This window comes from Propithecus coquereli, unplaced genomic scaffold (assembly GCF_000956105.1).
Source record: "Propithecus coquereli isolate 6110/MARCELLA unplaced genomic scaffold, Pcoq_1.0 Scaffold55, whole genome shotgun sequence".
Classification (NCBI taxonomy): Eukaryota; Metazoa; Chordata; class Mammalia; order Primates; family Indriidae; genus Propithecus; species Propithecus coquereli.
Genome location: NW_012151396.1, coordinates 2,423,098 through 2,450,419, shown reverse-complemented (window position 1 = coordinate 2,450,419; position 27,322 = coordinate 2,423,098). Strand labels below are relative to the sequence as shown.

Here is a 27,322-nt window from a genome sequence, read left to right as displayed (position 1 = left end):
ATAACAAGATTAATAAAAATCTCTCTATATGTAATAGGTTTGTCTTTAATTGATATGTTAAATTAATTTTGCTCCTTATATTTGATCTGATATCCAAGCATAGTAATGCAAACAAATAACTAACTCTTGTGTCACATTTTAGGAGATATGTTTTGCACTCATGTTTAGTGTACGGTAAAATCGGAGGGTCAGTCTTTTGAAGAGAAAGCTTAAATATTTAAGTTACTACTGTGTTGATGAATGTTCACTGTAATTAAAAAAACCTGTTCTTTACATTAAGTACCTTTTGGAAAGAAAGCAAAAAAGTCTTGACCTAGAATACCCTACATCACTTAATGTACAGAAGGATTAATCTAAAAAGAGCATAAAATTAAATCAATTTCATTGAGTCCTTTTATTTTCTTTCCACCAGAGGTTGATGAAAAGACATTGTTTCTTACTCTGTATCCTCCTGATTTATTTTTTCTCTTTTGAGCGTCTGCATCATCCAGTAGCTAGTTACGTCACTTGAGTTTGTTCTTAGCCGTCCTACCTTCGGGCTTCTCACCCTTGCAGCCACGTCCACCTGCTGTGTGTACAGAGGCTCAGACTGCTTTTCAGTCTACATAAAAAATGATAGAAATTAAATCCTTTACTGTGACCTTTCTTCAGTATATGTTGAAAAGTATGTGGATTTATCATAGATTAGTCCTGGTTCTTTCTTTTTTGTTTGTTTTTGGTTTTTGGCTTTCATACCAGTTTTACCATGTACACATTTTAGAGCTCCAAGCAGTTTTCAGTTTTTACTAAAAGTAGAAGACTTTTGCCTTCATCCCTCATTTTCACAGAGGTAACCACTCATACCTGGTTTGGCTAATTATTTTATAGTTTTCCTCCTAGATCTCTAATTAACATGCTTATATTCCTTTATCTTGATTATTCAGGTTTGAACATTATCTTTTGCATTCCTACTATGGAAAATGAGACTTTAGCTCTCTTTCCATGCCCTACCTACCTAGCTGGCCAAAAGGAGCTCCCGTCTCATTCCCCCAATATTGATATATCATAATGCCTGTTAGAAAATAGGCAGCATGAACAGTGTTGATCTGTGACAGCACTATATACAACCAAACCATGCTGCAGATGATGTTTAACTTCCTTTCCTAGACAGCTTTTGTTTTCCTTAGGGGTAATTATTATTTTTTTATTTGCCAACTCTCTATTATCACTAATAATCTTCATGCCCTTTGCCAGCAATTAAGTGACCTCTGAGTATGTTCAGAATTGTTAGAACTTAGCATCACTTCATCTTCTGGAAGAAATCTCTCCCAATTCCTGCTGACCTACTTGGTGTCCATTGTCATCCTGCGATCTGCATTCACCTTGTTCCTGGGAGTTCCTTCATCTCCCTGCTATGTGCAGTTTCCTGTGTCCTGTCCCCTACCCCTGGGTCTGTCTCTTCTGACTGAGGCTCTCCTTTTGGTGTAGAGTCTTTTCTCCCATAGCTTCCAGAGAAAAGGTGCATAGAAGGGTTTTTTGAGATATAGATGTCTGAAAGTCTTTATCTACCCTGCCATCTATTATAATTTGGCTAGTGAGAATTCCAGATTGGAAATTATTTACTTCAGAATTTAGAAAGCATCATCCATTCCCTCTAATTCTCAGTGTTTCTGTAGAAAATTCTGAAGCCATTATAATTCCTGGTTTCTCTCTCCCTGGAAGTTTTTAGAATCTTTCCTTTTTCTCTACTATTCTAAAATTTTGTAATGAAGCAACTTAGGTGTGAGTCTGTTTTATCCATTGTGCTGAGCTCTTTTGGGGGCTCTGTCCCATCTGTAAACTCCTGTGTTTTTAGTTACGTCATTGCCATTCCTTCTGCTTTGCATGCTCTGTACGTTTGGAACTCCCTATTAAGTTTTCTTTTTTCTATATAATCTCTCTTTTCTGTCTTCTTCTCTATTTGTTTTAGTCTCCATTTTCTGTTGATGGGCTTTCCTTGGGCATCTGATAATCTTGGATATCTGTTCTATTTAAGACTGAGAGACTCAAAGCAGATTGACAGCCCTGAGCATATGAGTGGAGCTTGTCAGCTGATAGCTTTACTGTGCAAGGGGACTTGTGGGGATTATTTTGTGGGCTTCTTTTCTGGGGCTTGTCAAATTCCCTAGAGAAGAATCTTCTGATCTCTTGCCTGGAGGTGAAGACCCAACTGCCAAGTGTTTTGTAGCAAAGTAGGGGAAGAAAACTGGGGTCTCAGAATTTAGTTTGCACAATTTCACTTAATCCTTCAGGTTTTCAGTAGAGAACCCTTGCCCGCAAATAGGCTTGGTCTCTGCCAATTCAGAATCTTTCTAATTTATCCTCTGCAGAGGCTAAACATCCAGGTTTTTGCAAGGGTTGGGAGGAGTGGCTTGGCTGTACAGAAATTAGTGAGTGGCAGGCAGAATCTGGGAATCTAACTGCTTCCTAGAAACTTTTCAAACAATCCTCCTTCATCCTCACTTTCAGGGTTCCTGGTAGTAAACTTCCTCAGCCTTTGGCAGTTCAGTGTCTGGACTGGGGAAATATTCAGCTTTCCCCACTCACCACTTAGAATTCAGGATTCTCAAGCTTAATACATTTGTCATTCAGCCATCTGCTTTCTAGTTCCCAGGCCTTTGTCATGTATGTGTGTGCATGTAATTCCAGTTCTGTCATTCTAATGGTATTTCAAGAAGGAATAAAAAACACATCTGTGCACACAACTATTTCCTTAGAAGTCTTATCTGCCGGCCCCATTGCTACACATAGTAGATGTTAGTACTTTTCAATGGGATCAGTTTGGTTTTTCTCACATCACTAATATATGCAATAGGGATGTGTATATGAGAGTGATTTTCCTCTTAATGGTGAAGATTACATTTCTAGACAAATTAGGATTCTCGTAGGTAACTGTAATGATTATACTCTACATATATTCATCATTTATAATACTTTCTTATTTTTCTTTCCTTTCATCTTCATGGTTACACTCAGCATGGTCTTTATTAAATATTCCTGGGTCTGGGCATTTAATATCTAATCCATTGGCCAAATAGGGACCTGCCTGGTTGGAGGCAGCAGCCTAAGTGAAGTATTTAAAATGGACTCATTGGCCTGGTGGTAAGGCTGTGAGTGCCCCCACGGTGCAGGCTTCCCCAGTGTCGTGTTACCAAGCATAAGCCAGTCAGGAATTGTAAGCGGAGTTGTGTGTAATAATTATTCTATATTGTATTTTGCGTAAAATTAATATAATTTAAGCTTAATTTTAATAATAATGTGATAAAGCTAGATCATTTTGAAAATTAATGATAGGAAAAGTTATGAATTTGAATTCTATCTAATTTTTTTTAAGCACATGAGGAACATCTGGATTCTTAAACTGGAATTTTTGAACCCCTGGAAATTGTAATAAAAATTTATGCAGATATCCACGTGAGCTCTTACCACCAAAAGTTGAACCTGAATCTAGTCAAGACTTTAGAGCTAAAACATCCAGTAAATGGAAAATACAGAGGAGAAAAAGCAAGTTAAAAATCATCATGAGGAAGTAAACAAACAAATCCAGAATGTGAGGCATTCTGTAGGATGACTCATCTGCTGGTGAACAATCCAATAGCATGAGGGGAGGAACTACAGCAGCAACACAATATTCCTGGTGGTCATGGGGCTGGAGGGTGGTGCTCTAGATTTAGGAGATATGATGTGAAGACTTCATGGGGTCTTGATTCCAATAAACCAACTGGGAAAAGACATTTTTGAGACCAGAGAAAATATCTGAATTTTCACTAGATATTAGTTGATTCTGAGAAATTATTCTTAATTATGTTAGGCATGAAAATCACTTTGTAGCTATGTATAGTAGAATATGACACTCTATGATATCTAGTAATTTACTTTAAAATCTTCAGCAAAATTTTTTTTTTTTTTATTTCAGCAAAAATTTTTTAAAGAGAAAGAATCTGACGTTGGTCATTCTGTTTTTCTACTTTTGCACCTTTGAAATGTTTTTATGAAAATTTTTGTCACTCATAAATTCAAATTTATAAAGGAAATGTTCCAAAAAATATTTTCAAAATTACAAGTCATTTTCCATTTGTATGAGTCAAAAAAATTAAGCAGTGTTTTTTTTGAAAAATTGTGTCATATGACAAGTACATGTTACCATAGAAACGAAAGATTGAAAGAACCAAATCACCCAAGATACAAGGGTATGTTAGGTGGAAATGGAGGGAGGGGAATTTGTCCCTAAAAGGAGAAAGGAAGAATTTGATGACAGTTCTCCTGTGCAGGGGTTTTACAAGGACCTGTTTTAATAAGTTACATATATTTTATACATATATATATATATATAGATATATATATATATATAACCTGATGAATTTGAGTAAGTGCGTGAACTTGCTATGTGTTAATACTACATAAAGAATTTTTTCTGTAGATGATGAATCTTTGAGACTGATTATTGGCCTTTTCTGTATTATAAACTGCTTATACAGTCTTATCCACACAGAGCACTCTCAAATATTAATGATTTATCAAATTCCAGTGAATTTCACACAATAGTTGAAACCCAGCAATATGTTTTATGTAGTAAATGTCTTTTATTCACAACAATTTTACTGCAGATTAGAATTCTCTTCAAGAAAGTTTAATCTATATTCTCTGCAGTGCTATGAGGGAAAATCCTCCAAAGATATCCTGAAAAGGGTTGCTGCAAATACACTGATGTCACTTCTGGCGGTCAGTAGAAGAGCACAGAAGCATGCTTTGAAAGGTGAGCCACATGAGACGTCCGCTGTGTTTACGGCATATTGTCAATTTGTATATTTTGCTGCTTAATCATTTTAATTTTTTTGGATTCAAAACGTAAATAATTTATAATCTCAGTGTTACTAAAAAATATTTTTCCCATATAAAAACACAGTAAACATGCATTACTTTTTAAATAAAAAGATTATATATGTAGATTATTTTTTGTTTAATGTGTAATTATTCTTACTCTAGAGAATCTATATATAAATATTAGAGAAGCTAAAGAAAGTAACATATTATTCAGTTTCATGGTAATTAAATATTAGTACCCACAAGCACATACTGCATACCTGAAAAAATAACTACATAATTTTGATGGTAAAAACAACAGCATCAGATGATCCTATATTTTCATATAAATTTCCCCTTTAGAGTGTTGTAATTTTTCATCTGGGCATCAGGGAACACAGGTCTGAGAGTAGAGAGATAGTAACAGCAACATCAGTCCATTAATTTCAATTGTGGTTTGCTACTAAAACAAATTATGCTTCAAGATGTAAATTAGATTTGGGGAGTATCTTACTAAGAACTAAAAACATTTTAGTTCTTTTACTTTCCCCCCCTTAATTCATTAATCTCTCACTGAAAATGCTAAAAGGAAGTGAGTCAGAAATATAAAATGTTATCTTTTTGAGAATCTGATTATTATATGTGTTTTTAACTTATTTGGAAATGGAATATTCTTTTGACTGTGACAGACTTTATCTTTCAGCCAATCTCATAGACAACTGCATGGAGCAGATGAAGCACATTAATGCACAACTGAACCTAGATTCTCTGCGGCCTGGGAAGGCAGCACTGAAAAAGAAGGTTATTTGAATTCTGAAATTCTGGGATAATTCTGGGATAAATGGGTATATTTAGAGACTATCTCTGCAATGCCCTTGTACCTATAAATGAGCATGAGGTTGAAATGAGTCTGATTTAACAGACAGGTACAATCAGAGAAATTAATGAGGTTTCTATATTAGTAGATTGTTGGCATTCTTTTTCTTAATTCTCACTTGAAGATCTATAGATGACATTTATATATTATGCATTTTTGTTATAAACATTTGGAAATATCCACATGTGCATGATACTATACCTATTAAGTGTTTTCTGTGTGTCAGCCACTATTCAAACAATTCCTGTTTATTCTCTCATGAACAAATACCCATGACAACATGGTCAACACAGCTAGTAATTGATGAAGCTAGTGTTTGCCCCATATCTGGGGCAAATATTAGTCCTTCCATGACTTCTGAATATCTTTTATACCATTGAGTGTGCTGGACTCATGTTCAGACTGCATATTCATGTAAACTCAAAATAACATAGTTATTATATTATAACTATAGTTAATAATAACTATGGTTAGTAAGATCTGGGGCCCACTTATTCAGAAAATGAATGTGTATGCATATCTATAAATATATAAATATGTATGTGTAGGTAAGGCCGTATGGCAGCACTCTGTGTAATAACTAGTTTCTACTGCATTTAATAAGAAACCAAAACAGAGCCTTATTTAATAATCTAATTGATACAGGGGATTGATTACATGTTTGTTAGGTTTTTTTCTTGCCTCTTCTCCTTTTTCCTCTCTAGCCAAAGGCTCTTACTTCATCATTGAGAAAGTGAGCCAACACCTGATGTGATTGAAAACCTGTCAGTACCTGCCTCACTTTATTGAGATGAAACATGAAGGCTATTATATATCCGAGTTCCTCCATGCTTGATAGAACAGAAATAGCTTTTTCGTGGTGGATGCGCTTCTTGAGATATGGTCATCTTTCAGAGATTGTTAGCTTGTCAGTGCCCTCAAAGTTATGGTGGTCAGGCATGATTAGAGCACAACTGCATTGTACTGTGACCCAAAGGGGAGGGAATTACTACATGTAAAAAGTGGAGTATGCTGTTGTGTTCACATATTTCAACTTCTTTTTGTTTAAACAGGAGGATGGTATTATTAAGGAGTTAAGCATTGCCATGCAGCTCCTAAGAAACTGTCTTTATCAAAATGAAGAATGTAAAGTAAGTAGAGCTGCTTTTCAAAATGTGGGTAGCAGTGCAGTTTAATTTTTATATAAGATAATATAGTAGGAAAAAATAGAAAACTCTGAGTTTTATTTTTTAGATGCACAGTTGATTGGTCCTTAAACTAAGTGGTAATTCTCAAAAATGGATGTACTTAATCTTGTTATTTGTCAACATTCATTATATTTATTTTATATCAGTGTTTTAACTTTATCATTGAAATTTTAACTTCACAAACTTCAGCCTCATTCTGTACTGTTAAGCATTTTAGATGTTTCTTTCCTAGGATGGACTGAATGGCTGGGTATGTCTTCTAAGGTGGATTCTTTAAAAGGGAGTTGTCAGAACAACTCTCCAAGGAAATAAGTGGAGGTATCTGTGTCTGTAAGGAAAGAGGATGAATGTGTTTCTGCTTTGAAGTAGAAAAACTACTGCTGCCTAGTGTGACCATATACACCTAGAGGAATTTGCTTACTTTTAGTTCTACTGACTCCCTGTGGCCAGTTACAGAGCCCCTCTCTTTGAAAATCATTGAGACATTTTGCTTTGCCTGTAAGCATTGATGCTGTTGTTTTAAACCACTGTGTTAGTACTATTGTACAGGATATACTCTTTTGAACACTTTGATTTGCTTTGTCTATAGTGACACAACACTTTTGAAGCACTAGATTAACACTTTAATATGGAAATACTGTGGAAAATGAGTAAGGCAAAGATAAATTATGGAAGCTTCCTTTGCTTTTTAATGTTTTACCTTTTTCTCTTGTGGTAAAACTGAAGAACACATACTACGTCTGGAAAATGAACTGTTGAACATGTATTCCTTAAGCTATGTTAAAAAACATGACTAACAATTTACATTTCAAAACAATTTGATGGGAATCAAGTATTTACTTATACATTTTATTAAAATTCCCAGTATATGAACTTTTTGTCAAAATAAAGATGTTATTTACTAAATTTATGATTCCTTCATGCTAAATATTATCCTTGTGACTGGATGCAATTAATGTTCATCGATGGCACCTTATTCAGGGAATACTCTGGAAAACTTTATGAGTAGGATCTACCTATAAAGATTTATGAGATGCTAGCCTGGCTACTAGTTATAAACATAGTGCCATTTGTACCATATTAGTCACTTATAAAAGTGTAATCTGTGAAAAAATCAAAGCATTTCTGTATTTCTAAGTTGTTTAATAAGAAGTAAATTTTAGAAAGAATATTTGTGTTACTCTTGAGTATAAATATAATCCTATGGGGGCAGAGATTCTTAATTTCTTTTCTGTTCCAGCTTCCCTGAGGTGTATGGCATGCTCTCATTACTAGTTGTTGATCACTATTGTGGTAATTCACTGGGTCACCCACTACGACCCTACCCTGTATATGCATATGTATAACATCGAGGGATTTTTATACTGGAAAGATCATAATGGCTGTGAGTTGAATTAATCAGTGGACAAAGTTAGAGGGAGGGAACTGTCATAGTCCAGGCAAGAGATGATAAGACATTAACTTGGGCAGGTAGAAAGGGGAAGGACGGTAGGGAGTACATTTCAGTTTTGAGGGGAAAGAAGAGAAATGTCGAATGACTTGGACTCCAGTTTAAGCTGCTAACCAATGTTAAGAGTGCATGATAGAGCAGAGCACAGGTGTGAGAGAACCCATGCTCAGGTTTGCACATGCTACTATCAAGAGTCTTTGGGGCATCCAGGTGATAAACCACGTATAGTCAATAGATTATGAGTCTAGGGCTCTGAGGAGAAATATAGGCTGGGGATATCAGGAAGTATCAGTGTATAGATGGTTTTGTAGCCATGACTATAGTTGAAGTTTCCCAAGCGAATATATAACAAAAGCCTAAGTCATATCTTTGAAAAATATGAACATTTAAGAGAGGACAGAGAACAACTGAGAAAAGGAATGCTGGAGAGAGTTTGGAGGTGAGCCAAGATAGAGTGGCAGCATGGAAATTAAGAAAAAAAAGACTAGCAAATGCCACAGTGCCTGAGGTTTTGGCAGTTACAAAGGTAGGAGTGATCTCAATAGAATCATCAGGGCAGAAAATAAATTGAAATGAGGTGAAGACTAAATGTGAGATGGGGAAATGACAGCCATAAGAGTACTCTTCCTGGAAGCTCAATTGTGTAAAGCTGCATTAATAATTTGGGACATATAGGATTAAAGGACGTTAGTATGTTTGTTTCTCCTAACATATAGACTACTGGAATATAGAGAGAAATGAGCAAACTGGGGACTAGTTATTAAAGAAATAGGAAGAAAAGAACTAATCAGTGGATAAAGATCCCTGAGGAGGCAGGAAGGGCTGTGTTTCAGAACACAGATGGATCTATCAATCTGACAAAAAGAGGAACACCTGTTCCTTACTGCCAGGCAGACAGGAAGGATGAATGGGTGGAAATACAGATAAACTACGTGGATAGAATGGCAGAATAGATAAGGAGTTTATAGGCAATCATTTCTGTCTTCTCTGTGACACAGTAAGCAAGGTCATCTGCTGCAAATGTGGGGCTGTGTGCCAAGCTTATAGAGAGTCATGAACATGGGGAAGAACTTTGGGAAGAACATAGGGAATGACTTCAAAGCTTATGGAGAGTGTTGAACATTGGGAATAACTTCCTATCTTATTTTGCCATTTGATGCTACATAAAATTGTATAGGGTGTGTGTATTTGTGTGCAGGCACACACCTGTGCATGTGGGTCTACAAATTACCTAGTCATTCCTATTCATTTAAAAAAGATTGCTGTACTTACTGCAAATAGCTGTATTTTATCTGTAATATTGTCCCAGTGGTAACTGATCTTTATAATAAAGATTATGAGTTACTTAAGAATTTATTGATATAATATTTAGACTTAATTTTACTATGTTGAAATTACTCAGAAACAGTAATTTACTTTGGTTTATACAGAGAGAGAAAGGGAGAAGGAGAGACAGGGTAAGGGAAGGGGACTCAAAGTTGATCAGAATATTTACTTAAACAGAAAATTCTCATATGTAGCATTTACAAGAGTTTATTCAGTGTTGTGAGATATCACTTTCCTGCTAATGTACATGTTGCAGAAGCTGTTCTCTACATTTCTTCTCTAAGTAGCATATCTTAGTCACCCCAGTGCTGTAGGGACTTCCTGAGATTGGTCAGACTTGTGGTCAAGGCAGCCCTGTGTGGAGGCCAGTGGCCTGGGGCAAGGTGCTGAATCCATCCGTCAGATTCTGATGCTCACTCACACTAATCAGAACAAAGATAAATTCAGCTTTTGTCTTACGTTGATGACAACATTTTTCATTTTGATTTTAGTTGTATGTTTTTATGTATTTAGACTAATGCTGTCTTTAATTCCTTCCCGCAACAGGAAGCGGCTCTTGAAGCTCATCTTGTCCCTGTCTTGCACTCTCTCTGGCCTTGGCTTTTAATGGATGATTCGTTAATGCAAACTGCCCTGCAGCTACTTTGTGTCTATACTGCAAATTTTCCAAATGGTAAATGGAATCCAACATTGCCTTTCAATAATATGCTAAAATACTAGTTTTTATAAGTGTTGCTAAGGTGGACTGGAAAAACTAATATTTTGAAGTATTTCTGCTACCTTTTGGGGATATGTTGGTCAAAGGCAAGCTTTCTTTCAGCTATTATATGAGGAGACAGATATTTTAGTATATGTTTGTTGACATGAAAGAGTCATTAGACAGTGCAGGAAATAGAGAGGGAGAAACTGAAACTAGCCTGATTATATGGTAATGGGAAATTGAATTAAATTGGAAAATTGAGAGGGTGAAAATTATAATATAAGACCTTAAAAGCCAAGTGAAGGTTAAAACTTTTTATAAATTCTAGAATAGGAGCCTGGCATGATGAAAGTTAGTTCTTGGAATAGTTGGTCTGGTGATAGATAATATCACTGGGGATCCTCTTTCATTCATTCACTTGATAGACATTTCACTGAGAGCCTGCTATAGGCCGTGCACTGTGAGTTCTAGTGAGAGTGATCTGAAATGAGAGAGGAGACAGATCATGTAGGGCCCTGGGCCAAAATAAGGACTTCGGATTTTTATTTGAGTGTGACAGGGTGCCATTGGAGGTTTTAAGCTAAGGCACGGTGTGATCTAATTTGTGTTTGAGAAAGGTCACTCTGGGTGGTGTGTTGAGAATGGATGGCTGGGGATAAGCCTAGAAGTGGGGAGATGGGTTTGGAGACAACATAATGGCAGCTTGGGCTCACGTGGTGGCTGGAGAGATTGAAAGAAGTGGACACATTTGCTGTATGCCAAAAGGTAGAGTCAAGAAAACTTGCTGACGGGAGGTAGGAAGGAAAGAAAGACATCCAGAATGAGCCTCATTTGGAGAAATAAGCCTGAGTGCATAGTCGTACCATTTACTAACGTGGGGAAGATTTGGGAGAAGCAGGTTTGACTTGGGAAAGAAGTAGAAATCAAGAGTTCTGTTTGGTTATGTTAACTTTGAGGTATCCATATTCATCCAAGTGAAAATACTACATTGGAGTTGAATTCAGCATAGAGGAGAGGTAAGATTAAAGATTAAAAATGTTAGAGTTTTATTAGTTATCTATTGTTGGATAACAAATTATCCCAAAACTTAACATCTGTAAACACTAGTCATTTAATTATGTCACAGTTTCTATGGGTCGGGAATCTGGGAATAGCTTAGCTGAGTGGTTCTGGCTCAGAGATTCTCACCAGGCTGTAGTTAAGTTGTTGCTGGACTGCAATCACCTGAATCCCTGACTGGGGTAGGCCATTGTCAGCCTTAGTTCCTTCTCACGTAGGCCTCTCCACCAGGTGTCCTCACACCAGGGCAGCCAGAGTGAGTGGGCCCAGGGCGGAAGCTGTAGTCTGCTATGACCCAGTTTCAGAAGTGATATACCAGCATTTCTGCTTCTCTTGGTCACACAGACCAACCTGGTGCTTAGGCAGGGACCACTGGGGCCATCTTGGAGGCTGGCCACCTCAGGAGTCATTGTCGTATAGATTGTATTTAAAGCCAAGGGGCTGTTTGAGATTACCCAGAGAGAATGTGCAGATGGAGAAGAGAAGTCCCATGACCAAGCTCTGGGGCACATCAACATTTGTAGTTGAGGAACCACCAAAAAAGAGGGAAGGAGCAGCTGATGAGATAGGAGTGCAGAGTCACAGGAGACCAGAGAAGGGTGTGCTTGGCTGTGCCAAATGCTGAAGAAAATTCTAATAAAATGAGGATAAAAACAGTGACTATAGGATTTACCAACACTGATATTCTTATGGACAGTACTGGGGATGGAAACGTAATTGCTGTATGTTGAGGAGATGAAGAAGTAGAGGAGACAGCTTTTCCAGAATGTTCTGCTCTTAAGTGGATGGAAAAAAATGGAGCAATAGCAAGAGACAGATGTGGAGTCATGGGAGGAGTTTTTGTTGTTTCTAAATATGGATGTTTTTAAGGCGTGTTTATTAGCCTAAGGGGTTGGGGAACAATGAGTTGCAGGAAAGAGTGTAGATGAGAGCCTGTCTGAGTGGGTCAGAGGCGTGAGGGCTACAGCACAAGGTGCGAACAGGAAACAGACAAGGGTGAGAGGAGGGATGTGGGTTCAGGTAGGTTTGATGAGAAAGGTGAGAAAATTCCCACCTGAACACTTCTGCTTGCTTTATTATTCCTGAGAGAAGACCAACAACTAAGAGTGAGCAAAGACAAGGGGTAGAGGCACTTTGAGAACAGAGGAGAAGGTGTGAAGTGGTTGTTTTAGAGGAGAGAAAGCAAACACACTAGGGATTGCTGGCAGTGTTAAATACCATTTAAAATTTATGGTCATAAATTTAAGGTTTGACTTGTCAGCAAGTTTGTGTGCTTGCTTCTAGCAACATTCAGCAACTCTCCAAATATCAAAGGATATATACAGAGAAGGGCCTGGGACTCAAGAGGGTTAAAAGTCCATCTAGTCACCACCACATGCTGATGGTAGCTTATTTCTTTGAATAGTCTGACACCTCTGGAGCTGTTGTCTTTAGCCAGCTCAGTTTGTCTCCAGCCAGCACAACAGATATAAACAGACCTTCAAGGTGTGGAACCTTTCACTGAGGTGTATGTGATGCCTGTACAGGATTTTCCTTGTCTTCATTCTACTACTGCCAGTGTTCTCCATCCCTTACTTCTGCTTGGACTTCTCCTCTCAGTGCATTTTCTAGCTCAGCACCTCTTTATGGCATAGCCAGCATGGGATAGCTTGTCTTTGAAGGGTTGAATCTGTCTGCATGTTGTCCTTCTTTACCCTACCCGTCACTCCTTAATTTAGGGTTTAGGGGAGTAAGAAGGAAAAAAGAATCCATTGCTATATAATAAGCAAAAGCAATATATACTTAAATACAAATCTTTGAAACTATAATTTGTGTTTCTTTTGTACTTAAAATTCATGTACATATTAAATGTGGTTAAGTTATTAAATTGAGAAAGAAACTTTTTGTTTTCCTATCTGTTTTGTTTCTAAGCAAGACGGCATCATTTAATGACAGTTTTGTATAACAGTTAACAGAAACATTGGCATTTCAATATAGCTATAAAGTTATAAATACAGGAAAGATCACTACTATGTTTTTTATTTACTTTTATGAGTTTATTTTACAGAATATATTTGATTCTGATCTCCTTATGCTTAAGTTGGCCCCCTTGTAATAACTTTCACGAGTTAATTATACCTTAGGTTTATGTACAATACAGTCTTACAGACTGAACATTAATATGTATTTCTATTTTTTTATGATTATTTTCCTCTCTCAATAAATCTCATTTGGTTACTTAATTTACTGAGAAACACTGCACCCTGGAAAACCACGGGACACCACTGCTGTCTTGCCGATTGTGAGCTGTGTGACCTTGAGCACTCACAGGCTTTTCTCGCTCCTTGTCTGTGTTGACCACATGTGGAAAGCAGTCTTTGTTCTGTGCCCCTCTCTAGGGATATCGTGTTCCTCTTTTGTCTATTCTGTAAAACGAAGATATTAGAACAAGTTATCTTTTATTTCTAAAATTCTGTTCTTCTACATAGCCCTTTATATAGTTGCTTTCTTTAGGAACTTTTAAAAAAATCCATTATGCTTATTTTATTTTTTAAAAAAATAACCTGGTATTTTAAAATGCTCTATGGAGATAATTAGGCCCTCAATGAGGACAGTAAATCTATTAGGTGGAATATAGACATTAACATTAGCCTTCATTGCTAATTTGCAGTTCACAGGTTAATGGCCAAGTCATTCTGATAGACAGATAAGCTTTAGCACTTAGTGTTTTTAAAAACTAAACAGTGAAACTGAGAAGGCATTGTGATCGGCTATTATTTTTGAAGGTTGCAGTTCTCTATGTTGGTCAAGTTGTGGACAATATTCTGTTCAAGCTACACACAGAGGAGTCCCCAGCAGCTCTCTGATGCTGTGTATCCTAAAGTTGGCTTCCCAGATGCCACTTGAGAACACCACAGTGCAGCAGATGGTTTTTATGTTTCTTTCAAACCTGGCCTTATCTCATGACTGCAAAGGAGTAATTCAGAAGGTAAGTACTTAAACTCCCCTTCATACCATAAAAGAGGGACTCAGTAAAATAATCAATCCTTCCAGTCAAAGTTTACAACTCAGTTTTTAGAATTAATTTATTATCATTTCAAGACATTTATTTTAAAGGACTGTAAAAGGATTAAGAGGTTTACTTTGTTTAAAGCCCGTTGATAGATGATACATGAAAAGTGACAGAAGCTAGAATGTGATTGTGCCATTTCCTTTTAGTTTATCTTCTTATCTTTGGATTGTGTTTTATCTCTCTCAAAAATGGGAGTTTTAGAAAGATAGCTGTCTTACATTTATTGGAGATAATAAAAGTAATATATTTGGTCTTTAAACTGACCAAATTGAGTAGTAACAATTTCAGTTCAATTTACATTGACAAAATGGTTTATGAAATCACAGCCCCTTGTCCCCAGTTAGACTTTAACTTCCTTATGACATAATGAGCAATTTTTGAGGCTCTGGAACTCAAGTTCCAAAACTTAACTTTTTAATCACTGATTTTAACTTAGGATACTTTAAAAGGGATGTAATGAGTTAAATTCTAGTACACAGTGCACTTAGGTTCTATCTTTAGATGTATATAAACAGAATCCCTAATTGGAAAAATCCCTTAAAATTTGAATGTGATCAGATTATCTATTACTAGTATAGTAATTTCAGTGCTTTTGTTTCTTTTACTTGAAGGCTAAGATAAATCGCAAAAGTTGACAACATTCATAAGAATTAAGTCCCTTTTCCTCTACTGTTTCATCTCCCTGAACTCCCCACAAAAGATACTTGGAGCGTTATTACCAAATAAATAGGAGGCTCAGTCTTACTACGGAAATGAAAAGATCAGTCTTAGGAAGGGCATTGTCACTGTTGTGCTGGAGCCAGCTGCTACTGGCTCATGAGTGTCATCTTAAATTTTTAGGAATTTTACAGAAATTCCAGTTGATTTCATGTCGTTATCTTGAAGTCAGCCATGGTGAGAATATTCACACTATGTAATTTGTCAAACACTACACATCATTGGATCTTTCCTACCCTCACCAGAACCAGTTGTTTGTTTACCAGCACATGGCAGGATATTTCCCTCATATATATGTTCATATGCATGTCATATATATATATTTGAATATATTTCCTTCATATATGTATTCATATAAAAACATCACTTCCAAAATGAGAAGTTATCTTGGACTGGATGTCTGTGATTAGCATCCTTAGAAATGAGAGATTCTATGTATGTGAGAGCACAGAGCTGGGCAGTGCTTTCTACCACTTCCTTATAGAGGGTTAGTAGGAAGCAAAGTAGGAACCCCCAGTTGGAATGTAAGGGCTAATCTCGAATCTGGTATGTGACTTTGAGCTGGAGACCTATTCTCTTTAAGCCTCAGTTTCTTCATTTTTAGAAAAATTGGGTTAAATAAAACGATTTCTAAGGTATCTTCAAAACTCAGTCTGTGATTCTGGTGCTTTCCTGACTGAGACTGATCTTGCCATTTCCTTAATAAGACTGACCTTTCTACTTAGTTGGTAATAACACTCAAAGAATTTTTGGCGGTGAGGGGTTGGGGTTCCAGGAGATGAAACAGTAGAGGAAAAGGAGACTCAATTCTTATGAATGCTGTCAACTTTTGTGATTTATCTTAGCTTTCAAGTAAAAGAAATAAAAGCACTCAAATTACTGCTAGTAGTAAGTAATAGATAATCTGATCACATTCAGATTTTAAGAGAGTTTCCCAATTAAGGATTCTGTTTATACACATCTAAAGATAGAATCTAACTGCACTGTGTACTAGAATTTGTTTAACTCATTATATCCCTTTTAAAGTACCCTAAGTTAAAATGAGTGATAAGAAATCAAGTTTTGGAATTGGAGTCTCAGAGTACTCATAAAATTGTTTATTATGTGATAAAGAAGTTAAAGTCTAATTGAGGTGAAGAGACTATAATTTAATGAACCAAAATGTATTTAAGAATATTTTCGTGCAAGTGTGATCATTCTCCTTTTGGGGCAAATCAATCAAGTCCTTTTCCTCTGCTCTAATTAGGAAATGCCTGAGACTTCCTGTGTGGCATTAAGTAATCATGAGCATGGGCGCTGGCAGTTATACCTCTCCATTACTCATCTGTAGGCATTAGACAATGAATTAGTGCTGTTGTAAAATGCAGGCTCTAAAATGTGTCATTTTTTTCTCACCATGGTACATTTCTGCACATTCTATTAAATAGCTGGTGTAGGAAATTGTCTAAAAACATCTTTAGACTCAGCAAAAAGAAGGAATGCCCACAGTACATTTATATTTTAAAGCGCTGATATATATTTTATCACTGATGTCAGCCCCAAATTCAGCAAGGGTCGAATCTATAAAACCATCCATTTGGGTTGAGAAATGAGAAGTAGATGTGAGTGACAGCAAATGCAGTTCAAAGTGGGCGTGTAATTTTACAATTTCCTTGTTGCATGGGCGATGTTGCTAATGTTTCTTTAGCTCATTTCTTTCTCATAACTGAATCTTTTTACATAAAAATATTAAATTTATTGTATAAATTAAAGCCAACATCTTGATTTAGGTCCAAGAGAACCCAAGAGATAAGCTAGAGTAGATTATTAAACCCAGAAAATGTGTTATTTTATGTAGTCATAAAAATTAAGTTATTGCATTTCATTTCTAAAATGTCCAGCTGACTGTGGTTTCCATACTGTCAGGGGCTTCTACTTGATATAGTACTTTGATACTTTGCATATAGATTATTCTACACAATAATTTATTATCTTTTATATAGTTAAGGGTTTGGTGGAGTTTCATAGAAGGGGCTTTATTTGGAGGTCGAAATGACTCTTACAGTACAAGTAATAGAGCTTTCTCGTCTGTATGTTTAATAGAGTGACATACAGCCATGAGAAATTATTATTTGCAATGATAAGAAACTGAGGTAAAGTGAATATAAGATTTTTCCATAGACTTAATAAAAACACCACCACCACTTACAGCTATGGTGATTCAAAATACCCTCATCACTACCAGAGTTGCTAACTAGTATTCAATACTGATTTGGGTTTTGTTTCTTTTTCCTCCCCACAGGATAGTTTTTAATGAGTAGCAAAATTGCCAGACAAAAAGAGAAAACTCAAGAGTTCTGAAATAATCTCCAAACTGAATTATCAATCCTAAGTAATTAAGAGTTAACTGTAGTATACTTCATCATGAGGAAAGAATTAGTAGGAATTAAAATTTGGGCACTATTTTGTTCTTCTTACCTTTTTCACTTACACCTGGAAATAATATAGATGAAGTATTTAGAAGGTATTGGGAGAAAGAAAAAATTAAAGTTGGGGAATGGTATACCAGAATGCTACTTAATTGGTCACCAAGGGACTAGGAAAATAACAAAAAAGACTCAAGAAGAAAATAATATTCTCTCTTTTTACCCACAGAGTAACTTCTTACAGAACTTCCTATCTCTGACATTGCCAAAAGGAGGAAATAAACATCTTAGTAATCTGACTATTCTTTGGTTGAAGTTACTCCTAAATATATCGTTTGGAGAAGATGGGCAACAGATGATTCTGAGGCTTGATGGCTGTTTAGACTTACTTACGGAGATGAGCAAATACAAGCATAGGAGCAGCCCTTATATTCCTCTTCTTATTTTTCATAATATTTGCTTCAATCCTGCTAATAAGCCCAAGATCCTGGCTAACGGTAAGACTTCACACACACACACACACACACACACACACACACACACACACACAGACATTTATACATGTGGTTATTCATACACTATTCTATTCAGATTATAACACAAAATAATTTTATAAATAATTTGCCAGGTATTTATTAAGCACCCACTGTGTTCAAGGCACTGTGGGAGGCAGGAGCCATGGGAATGAATCAGGCGTGGCTCCAGCCTTCCATTAACTGCCTAGAGTCTCCTGAGGCTGGCAGCTCATGTCATTCCAGTGGACATACTGGATGCAGGAGGTAGCGAGGGAGGAGGAGCAGTGGGCATGGGCACTCTCTGACCTTACCTTCTGCTCCCTTTTCTCCTTGCTCTTCCTCTAACTCCCCCTTGCTGCCCACGTGTCTTTGAGCAAATGCTACCATGGCAGTGTAGCCTTTCCAGAATAATGCACTAAAATCGTAACCCTCAACCCCTTTTTTCTGCCCCCTCTTTCCTCCCACTCACTCTCTTCTTTCCCTGTTTTATTTTTCTCCAAAGTGTTAATCACCATCTGATACACTTGTGTTTTCTGTGTATGTCTGTCTGTTCCTAGTCTTCCCACACTAGAACATAAGCTGTTATGAGATCATGATGGTTTTGTCTGTTTTGTTTATGTTTATCTGTAGTACCTAGAATTGTGCCTGCAGCTAGTGAGCACTAACAAATATTTGATGATTGGGAGAGATCCTGAGCAGGAAGGAGAGTTCAGGGTACAAGATCAAAAGGCTAAATTAGCCTTACGGAGACTTCATTCTCTGAGTTGTAGGACAGATGGAGCAAGGTTGGTGAGGATTCAGAAAAATTTTGAAGCAAAAAGAGAGAATTGGAAAGATCTTTTTGGCAACCATGTGCTATCTGTCTGAGGAATGTGTGAATTTCATGAGCAGAGAGTTTTATAAGGAGACATATAAATGGGAAAAAAAACAAAACAGAGGTGGGCTGTAGACTGCGCACACCTGGTCTTGAATGCAGGCTCTGTGTGCTCTCACTCCAGCGTCACCTGCGGCAGCTTCTCTGAGCCCAAGTTTTTCATCTGTAAAACAATCCCACTTTTCTTGGTTTTGGTAAGAATCAGTTTATAAACACGCATAAAGTTCGTAGCACCATTTCAGGCACATGGTAAATGTTTAAAATCTATTAATTCTCTTTTCCTTTCATGATTTTCACTTACTCTTTTCACAGAGGCTTTTTTTCTATGAAACACAGAGTTTTCTAAGTGTATAAGAATGAGTCTCTTTACATTTTGCTGTGTATATAGTTCTGATAATTATTAAATTGATAGAATTATTATATAGAAAGATTTTAAAAGTTCAATGAGTTTTTAACTTATGTAAATTAACTATGGATTTGTACTCTGCGTTCCCGTAGCTCCTTCCGTGACACAGTGCTCGCCAGTGCTGGGGAGTGTACAACACTGCTTTTATTGTCATCCTCTTCCACTGTCTCTGCTTCGGTCCTCACATTTCTGAAGTGAGGATAATAAGCAATGGGATAGTAGGGGAAGCGCCTGTTACCATTCTTGGTATATAGTAGCTACTCAGTAGTATCTGATATTATTTATTCACCTTTCTCAGAATAAATGTTTTCTTTTGGTACTACTTACTGCAATTTTATTACTGAGAAAGTTGGAAAAAGGACAAGCTTTTAGGGAACTGAAGAAGTCTGCATTTTCTACTTCTAAATCCCTCTGGATTTATTTTTAGCATTGCCTATAGTCAGCAGTGCTTTCTTTCCCTCATTGGCTTAAAGCAGATGGACAAATTCTGGTCAGAAGGAGCTTCCCCAACCCCAGAGATCAGTGGGCTTTTAGGGCAGCGATAAGATAAGAGATAACAGCCATGCAGTTTCTGTATGGAACTGTTCAGGGGGTGGCACAGTCTGTGCTTCCCTTTCCACTTGGGGATCCAGAGAGAAGGCCTTAGCAGAGTCAGCTTAAAACTCCCAGGTAAGGCTGCATGCCTCTGGTCAGTAGCACCCAAACATCTGGTTTGGATGGTCAGGAGTGGAGTGTGCAGCGAGGCTTGACCTTGCTGTTAAAAATAGATCCAAAGCACTCTTGTTTCTGGTAATGTCAGGCAAAGTCTCCTCTGAAAACAACAAAAACATGCTGGGTAAGCTATATTAAAATTCATCTCAAAATAATCAAAGAACTGAAAAGATGATAGGAAACTTCCTGGTCATTTTTGATTGAAAACTTGTATCCAATAAAGTAAGAAGTATATAGAAAACTCTTTTGCCCCAAGGGTATTTGCCAATGTCATATGCTTGGCTTTTGTTAGGGAGTATCAAGGGGTGAGAAAAGAGAAGTCAAGGTGGGACTCATATCGGCTAACCTCTTGTATTAAACTAGACCACCAAAGAACCATCCTCTTAAAAGAAGGATGAATCACAAGTAAATTGCTCCCCCAATCCTCATCCAGGCAACTCTATAGAAAAGAAAAAGAAAATAAGAGAATGCACACCACAGACTGCCTCTCACAGGGCTCTGCACTCAAGAAATAGTCTAAGTGGGCCGTGAACATGGTTCGAGGTGATCCTTGATTGATAGTGCCTCTGGGTGCTCATTAGAAGCAACCTGCATCTGGTGGATGAAAGACAAATTCATACTAGGCCCCAGGGAACCTCCTCAAACAATCTTTCAAAAGCATTAACCAGTGCAAAGTTAAAGATAACCAAGCACATTAGGAGAAACATGGCAACATGAAGTAAGAGCCAACAGAGAAAAATAATACAAGCTTCTCTGCCCAGATTTTAAATATTGGAATTATAATACACAGATTTAAAAATAACTTTATACCATATTTAGATGCATAAATGACAAGTTTGAAACTATTTTCTGGGAATGAGAAACTGACAAGTTCAAAGATTTGAAAAGAACCAGATAGAACTTCTAGAACTTTGCTGTGCAATATGATAATCAGCCACACATAGCTATTTAAATTTAAACTAATTAAAGTTAAATATTCAAGTTGCCAGTCACGTTAGCTACATGTGGCTAGTGGCTGTCTTATTAGACAGCACAGATAGAAATATTTCCATTATTGTAGGAAGTTGTATTGGACAACACTATTCTAGAACTCCAATAGCCAAAATTAAAAACTTAGTATAGATGTCTGGCAGCAAATTAGGTATAACAGAAGAGAGAATTCAGGAATTAGAAGATATATTAGAAAAATATTACTCAGAATGCATCAGAGAGCTAAAAAGATGAGAAAGGGATAAAAGAATAAAAGTACATATGGCAGATACATTGAGACCTTCTTATTGTATGTTTAATGAAGTGTCCTAGAAGGAGAATGGGAAAGGAAATATTTGAAGAGATGGTAGCTGAAAAGTTTAAGAACTGTTCTAAGACACTAGTAAATTGATTCCAGAGACTTAGGTAATTCTAAGTAGATAAATAAAAATAAATTCATTCCTATACATCATAGTGAATCTGCAGAAAACCAAAGAAGAAAAGATGAAATGGACACTTTCCCTGAAGAAAGTAACTTAGAAAAATTTCTTCAAGAAGAAATAGCCAAAAAATCCATTAACTATGGAAGACATTGAGTTAGTCAGAAATGTAAGTAACTACATAGAAAACCCTAGGTCCAGATGGCTTTACCAGTGAGTTCTACCAAACATTTAAGCAAAATGTAATTCAAAACATACACAAAGTTCCAGAGAGTAGAAAAAAAGAAATGGTTACTCATTTTGTGAAGCTAGCATAACCTTGTTAGCAAAACCTGACAAGGACAAAGAATGTTCTGGTAAATGTTTACTGGCTCTCAGAGGGTGAAGGGTGTGGAATATATATTGAATATATAGAAATTTTATTGTATATATATTTTATGTACATATGCAAATTTAACTGGTATAAACGATGTGTGTAGTACAATAAGTGATACTCTTTATTAGAAATTCTGTATGGCCAGTTGATTCTCACATAATACTTTGATTTTTGCTGAACTCTTGTATCCATAGCCAATTTATGGTTGCCATTCAGTCATATGACAAATGGAATTGCAACTCAATCTCCTCTTTTCCCGGTGAATTTATTGTCATTAAATCTGATAATAACATACTGTTAAAACTATTTCTCACCACTATGCAGAATATATTCGTAAAACTGGAACCTCTTTCAGCTTTACCGCTAAATCTCTTTGATTTGTAACTTTTGTTGATTTTCATGGTGTTAATACTCTCACTATAATTGATAACTCACTATAACTACTAACATGACATCTCTAAACTTAAATCAATTATATTAAGAAGAAAGGTAATAAATATTCAAAACACATCATTTTCTAATTATTTAACTACATTTTACTATTATCTATTCTCTTAAGGTTATTTATATATTTATATGGGAGTTCATACCTATTTGTTAAACTCACATATGCTTTATGTGCTTTTTTGTTATATACATGTTATATTTCACAATAAAATATGTTTTTTAAAAAAATTGATCCACTTTCATTATCGGAAGGGGCTACTACATTAATTGACCCTATATATGTACTTTATTAAAAATTTTTAATAGATAGTAACTGATTGAAGGAGTTATGATATAAACTGAAATCATAGCAGTTATATATTCTCTTTGGGACAATATATAAAGACATTGCTTCATGCTACTCACATGGAACACAAAAAATTACCCTTCCATTTGATAATGTACCCTAATGAGTATCAGCTGGCATCCATAACCTTATATGATAAATTACATCTGATAACTTTATATGGCCTAGTTATGGATAGGTTATGATACAGGAAAATGAAAAGGCACCAGAAAATGAAGTGGCACAATAGAATGTACTGAGATATTCTATAGTTACATTCTTGTATTTTGTAATATCCTGTTTGATAATGCAGATGAAGTGTTCAGGCAGTAGGGGGCAGTGTGGTAGAAAAATTACTGCACCCACCTTACACATTGCACAATGCAGGTTCACTTTATGAAGCAGTGTGTGTGTGTGTGTGTGTGTGTGTGTGTGTATGTGTGAAATATTTAAAATCCCTTAAAACTTAAAATCCAAATAGAATCATTTAAACAGAATTTTTAACTATGGAATCTTTGACCCAACTAGTGTTTATTATTCCCCTAAAATATACTAGCACTGTGGTTGGAATATTACCAGTGAGCAGACACAGACCTTGCCCTTGAACAAGTGACAGTTTGAATAAATGCATTCCTGGGGGTGGAAGTGCTAATGTACATATAGAGCAAGTTCCCAGTAACATGTTCACCCTTAAGGATACAACGTATTTTTAAAATCACAATTTAGAGGATCATTTCAAAAAATTTAATGATATATAAAAATGAAATAGGTTCAAATATTGTTCTGAAATACCCTGACAATTTCCTTGGAACTAGCTCTGAATCTTAACTTAAAATGAATACACTGGTGCAGATAATTAGTAAGTCTTGGTTTCGTACTCTGGCTAGTTTTGCCAAAAGTGCGTATCTTGTGTGTTGATATGTTTTAATCACTTTTTCCTCTGACACATATGCAAATTTCTCTAAAATATTGAGACCTTTTTAAAAAGGATTAACCAGTATGGTATTTCTCGATTATTGTTTTATATAATAGCCCATGTTATTGATGTTTGTAGAATAGTCTTTATGATTTCTCATGAAAGCAGATCTGTTTTCTTGCTCACCAAAATGTTAGCTACAGTTGAATAACTCATTAATATAACTCATTGTGTACTTATTTTTGTACTCTTTAAATGAACGTGCCTTTGTTGAATTCAGGCCAAAAAATTAGGCAACTTCAGCTTACCGTTCTATGCTTATCATGAAAACAATGTTTTGAGGTTGTCCTCCCATATACCACGTGATATAAGAGATTGATTTTGCCATATTCTAGTGATACCGACTTCGTATATGTATTCTAATGGGAGAAAAAGAGGGTATCTGACTACTTCAATATAAGAATACAGTGTAACATCTCAGACTAAACTTTTTTAAAAATGTGTTTATTTTTAGAAAAAGTCATTACTGTGCTAGCTGGCTGCCTGGAAAGTGAGAATCAGAATGCTCAGAGGATTGGAGCAGCTGCACTTTGGGCTCTGATTTACAATTACCAGAAGGTCAGTTTTTAAAATCATTGTTATACCTGTGAAGCAAACCACCAGGCCTCTTAGAATGCATCCAAGGATATCAGAAGAGTAATAGCCAAAAAAAAAAATGAAGTCAAAGACTGGTATTCCCTCATTCATTCATACAATTGGTAATCCGTCAGTTGAAATGTTTTCATCTAATCATTTCAACAGGATGTCTCAGTTCAGATGAGTATCTCTGTTTTAAATTTTTCCTGTTATTTAAATTGATTTGCCATATTGTTGCAATTTTAGTATAGATTGTTTCTTCTAAAAGATGTGTCAAGAAAAAATACATCTTGAAGAAAATTGAATAATAAAATTTTATCCAAATTGTATGATTCCCCTTTCTCTGGTATATATCATTGCTGAGTTTTTAAATCAGCTCAGTTCTGGTAAGACTGCGGTACAGGGCCTTTACCCAGAGAAAACAACAGGCAGGGTTGGTACTTGTGTCTACTCTCTGCCTTTTATTGCAGATGTCTAAGTCCTGAGAGGAATACCCGCAAGTATCTAGTGATTAAATAGTAGCCAAATGACAGTGTTAGGATAGACAGCCATTTCGGAATGGTGTTCTCTCAGCCGGCTGTCCCTGCCGGTGCTGGTTGTTCTTGCCAGAGTTACATACACAGACAGAGGCTGCTGCTGTCATTTTCACCTGGGTATCCCGGAGTTTAGCATAGGATTTGGCACTTTGTATTCACTCAATAAATATTTGTTGACCAAGTGGCCAACTGCTAATATTTGATATACTTGACCTGAAATTTGAGGTGTGAGGGAATATGAAATACTGAAACTAAGGTTGACTAGTTTAAAATGGCAAATCAAGATTAGGGGAGAAGGAGCAAAATGGAAGGGAAGAAAGAACATGGAGCAGCAGAGAAAGAATCAAATTAGAAGGAGGATACGGGTGAGACTTCAGAATGTGTAGGGGGATTGGCACAATAGGATGTACTAAGATATTCTATAGTTACATTATTTTATTTTGTAATATCCTGTTTAATACTGTAGTTAGCATTGGGCAGAATTAGTATTGTGGTATCCAGAGCCTTAACACATGGCAATAAATCTAATTAATGTATTGTTCTATATTATCTCTAGGCAAAAACAACTTTGAAAAATTCTTCCATCAAAAGAAGAGTAGATGAAGCATATTCCCTAGCAAAGAAAAGTAAGTTTCAATATTAACACATTAACTGCCATGTGAGTTGTATTTAACTCATGCTAGTTTTGAGCCTGGGGCCTTGTGAAGCATATGTAGCTCACACATCTCTTTACCTTGGGAGCCACAGAGGTATCTTTCAAGTTGTACATAACTCATGCACAGAAAAATAAAAAATAACAAATTTTTCATTAAATTAGAAGGATCGTTTTATTTTTGAAGTTTTTATTCTATTTTCGTAATAAAACACGGTGGCCCCAAGGGAAAAAGTTTTCCTGTGTGTCAGTCAGCGTGTTAAAGAGATTATAGTTAAGCTTGGAAGCTATTAAGTGAATTCTCTGATTAATGAGATATTTAGACTGGTGACAGAAAAATGACGGTTTTCTATACTATTTTACTAGGATTTGAGGAGCTATTTTGTCAAAGCATTGTAAAATGTGCCAGTATTTGGTCTGTGCTTTTCATTATATCATTTTTTAAAAATAATAAAATGGTCTGCTAGAATAGATAAATAGTTTCTTAAAATACATCTGTGATCTTTCTCCAAGTCATTTTATTCTTATACTAAATTTCCTTTGCCAGTGGCAACTACTATGCTAAAGTGTGTTCTTAGGTGATAAGAACTGGGCCCAATTAGAATTAACCTTGAACAGAAAATTTTGATCTAACATCAGGGAGTTGAATTACAGTCTTCCGAGAATAGATCCCATTGCCCCTCTTTCTGTGTCCTTCTGTGATCTGGTCATCATACTAAAGAGGGTTTTCTTTTCAGAGTGCATTATTCATTTTAAGTGACACCAATTTTCAGTGAGCATTATTTTCTTAACATTTTTTTATGCTAAGACACTGAACTGTGTCTTTCCTGTACTGTAATAGATCCATTGGTTATTAATTTGTGTTTTTATAGTCTGATTTTTTTAAAAGCAGGGGAGGTTTTGGTTTTTTTTAACTGTGACCGTGAATTTCTGGAGCTAGTGAATAACTGAGTTACATTACAGTTTATCCTTTAGGAGGGATGGTACATAAAAGAGTTATGGCATTCATTTAGGATTATGGTTAATGGTACCCATCATGGAGGCATATTTTTTTTAATACTCTTTGGGTAAACCATTAGTAAGAAAATAAATTTTGTAACTTTAATTTTTTTAAATGTAAAATTTTCTTAGAATGCTATTACATCAAGAACTTAAATAGAGCTTTAAATTATACATAAATCCTATTGATACATGTTTGTGTGTGTATGTTCAGTCTTAAGTGTAGTACTAAGTTTAATAAACTGGTATGTCCACATTCTTGCTTTTCTATCTCAGCTTTCCCAAACTCAGAAGAAAACTTTCTAAATGCCTATTATTTGAAATGTCTTGAAAACCTCGTGCAGCTCCTTAACTCTTCCTGAGTGCCCGATGCTGCACCCTGAAGCTGACAGCCACCAACAGGGAAGCTAAACCTGAAGCCAGCTTTGTGTAGCAACTGTTACCTGAAGACTTGCTAACTCTCTGCAAGGTGTTAACCCCCCTCTTCCGTACAAGAAGTAGAACTGGTGACACCGCAATGCTGTGCATACACAGCAGCTCTTCTGAAGTAATAGCAGCTGACAAAAGGTGATGGAAAAAGGCATAGAAAGTTCTGCGATCGTAAATATTTTTACCCTTTTCATATGCAATTTCTTATTTAACACTTATTTAATAAAACACAATATTTTTAGAAACAAAAATTGACTAATAATTGCTGCTTGCAGACTTTTATCTGTCTCATGAATGTTAATTTTAGGAATTGAAAGAAGGTATTATGTTCTGGTTTTTTGTTTTTTTTTTAATTTTTGACATAAAATTTTGGCTTCTGTTGATACAAATCCTTATTTCTCAATAAGGATTTATATTGTTCAGAGCATATACACTGGTAAAGGGATATATGTAGGTAAGTATGTTATTTTGTGAGTAGCTTTCTTATACAAGTTTTA

At 36.0% G+C, this 27,322-nt stretch overlaps 1 protein-coding gene across 1 annotated transcript in view; it reads left to right on the top strand.

Annotated features, from left to right (window-relative positions):
• RTTN (rotatin) overlaps positions 1 to 27,071 on the top strand; it is a 243,188-nt gene extending 216,117 nt beyond the window's left edge. Inside the window, 9 exon segments of the mRNA XM_012657577.1 lie at positions 4,669 to 4,774; positions 5,525 to 5,622; positions 6,751 to 6,828; positions 10,208 to 10,334; positions 14,186 to 14,388; positions 17,824 to 18,091; positions 24,088 to 24,191; positions 25,302 to 25,371; positions 26,673 to 27,071. Coding sequence (XP_012513031.1) covers positions 4,669 to 4,774; positions 5,525 to 5,622; positions 6,751 to 6,828; positions 10,208 to 10,334; positions 14,186 to 14,388; positions 17,824 to 18,091; positions 24,088 to 24,191; positions 25,302 to 25,371; positions 26,673 to 26,758 — 1,140 coding nt within the window. The 3' untranslated portion in view covers positions 26,759 to 27,071.
• The last annotated feature ends 251 nt before the right edge of the window (positions 27,072 to 27,322 follow it).